The sequence below is a fragment of the Trypanosoma equiperdum genome, assembly GCF_001457755.1.
Source record: "Trypanosoma equiperdum strain OVI genome assembly, contig: ctg_630, whole genome shotgun sequence".
Classification (NCBI taxonomy): domain Eukaryota; phylum Euglenozoa; class Kinetoplastea; order Trypanosomatida; family Trypanosomatidae; genus Trypanosoma; species Trypanosoma equiperdum.
In genome coordinates, this window is record NW_027124566.1 from 4,820 (window position 1) to 6,015 (window position 1,196).

Below are 1,196 nucleotides of genomic sequence, written 5' to 3' on the forward strand. Positions count from 1 at the left end.
GTCAAATCGGCTGAAAACTAAGACGAAAGCCGCCGCCGCTTTCACCGAAACAGAGGGAAAGTTAGCACAAGCACACCGCTTGTTAGCACGGATGAAAGTCGGTAAGCCGGCTGCTGCTGGCCATACGGTCCTGGCAACAAACGCAGAGGCCAGGGCAAACCAAGCCAGGTCGTCAATTGCAGCAGCAGATAAAGTCATAGGGCCAGCAGTGAAAGCACTAAGGGCAAGAGCCGCCATGGCACTAGCGGCCAGGAAAAAACACATGAAGACAATACAAACCGCAGCGCAGGCGACCCACAACGGGGCCGACAGCAACCCGTCGGCAAGTTCCACAAGCTGCACGGTAGTCCACATACCAACGCTGACGGAAGCAGACAATTGTTCAATTGAAAGCGACGCCAACACAAAAGTTAAAGAAAACAACATCGAACTGAATAAAATAGCAAAGCTCAAACTGGCGCCAAACGACATTTTCGGACCTCAAAAAATCTCATTAGTCGCTCGAGCAAAGGGCACAATGGGGACCATCGACGGGCCAAGCAGCAGCTCGGGCTGGTGTGTTCAAACAAGCGGTCCAAAAACAGGCAGCAAAGTGCTGGGGGCGGAAGCAACACCGCAAGCAACAAGCATAAGACTCGCGGAGCAGCAAATGTTCGACGATCCCACGGCGCAAACCAAATGTAAGGAACAAAAGCTCAACACACCCTGGGCAACGACGACCAAAGAATATCTCCTTCACGTAACCTGCCATGCCCTAAAGCACACCGTCACTGTGCCGAACTCAGTTGCTGCTGAAACCATCAAAACGCTTGCAACGGATGAAACAGCCGCCGGGTTAGCGCACATCGCACTCGGGAAAGACCCCAAAAAAATGCCAACAGAAGCAGCAGCCAAAGAAAAAGGCAGTAGAAGAGGCATTTTCAGATCGTGAAGAAGGGTTCCAGAAGAACTTTGTAGCGGACGCCCAGACAAAAATACGCAAGATCACTGTAGGGGACAACGTTGTTACCGGCACACTAGTGGATATTGTTCAGGGAAAATCTATAGGAAAGATAACCTCTTATCTAGCAGCGCAGATCAACCAGCAAAACGCCAAGGACCAGGGCGAAAACAAACAAACCACAGATACACAAGCAAAAACAAAAGCGGGAGATGTACCTGCCGACAAAACTGTGGAGAAAACAACAGGAGTAAAT

The 1,196-nt window shown here is 50.6% G+C and overlaps 1 protein-coding gene across 1 annotated transcript; it reads left to right on the plus strand.

Annotated features, from left to right (window-relative positions):
• Positions 1-91: 91 nt before the first annotated feature.
• Positions 92-931, plus strand: TEOVI_000285300 (uncharacterized protein; the record flags this gene model as incomplete). Its single annotated transcript, XM_067225852.1, has 1 exon — positions 92-931. The coding sequence occupies one exon, from the start codon at positions 92-94 to the stop codon at positions 929-931; it is 840 nt and encodes a 279-aa protein (XP_067081953.1).
• Positions 932-1,196: the final 265 nt, after the last annotated feature.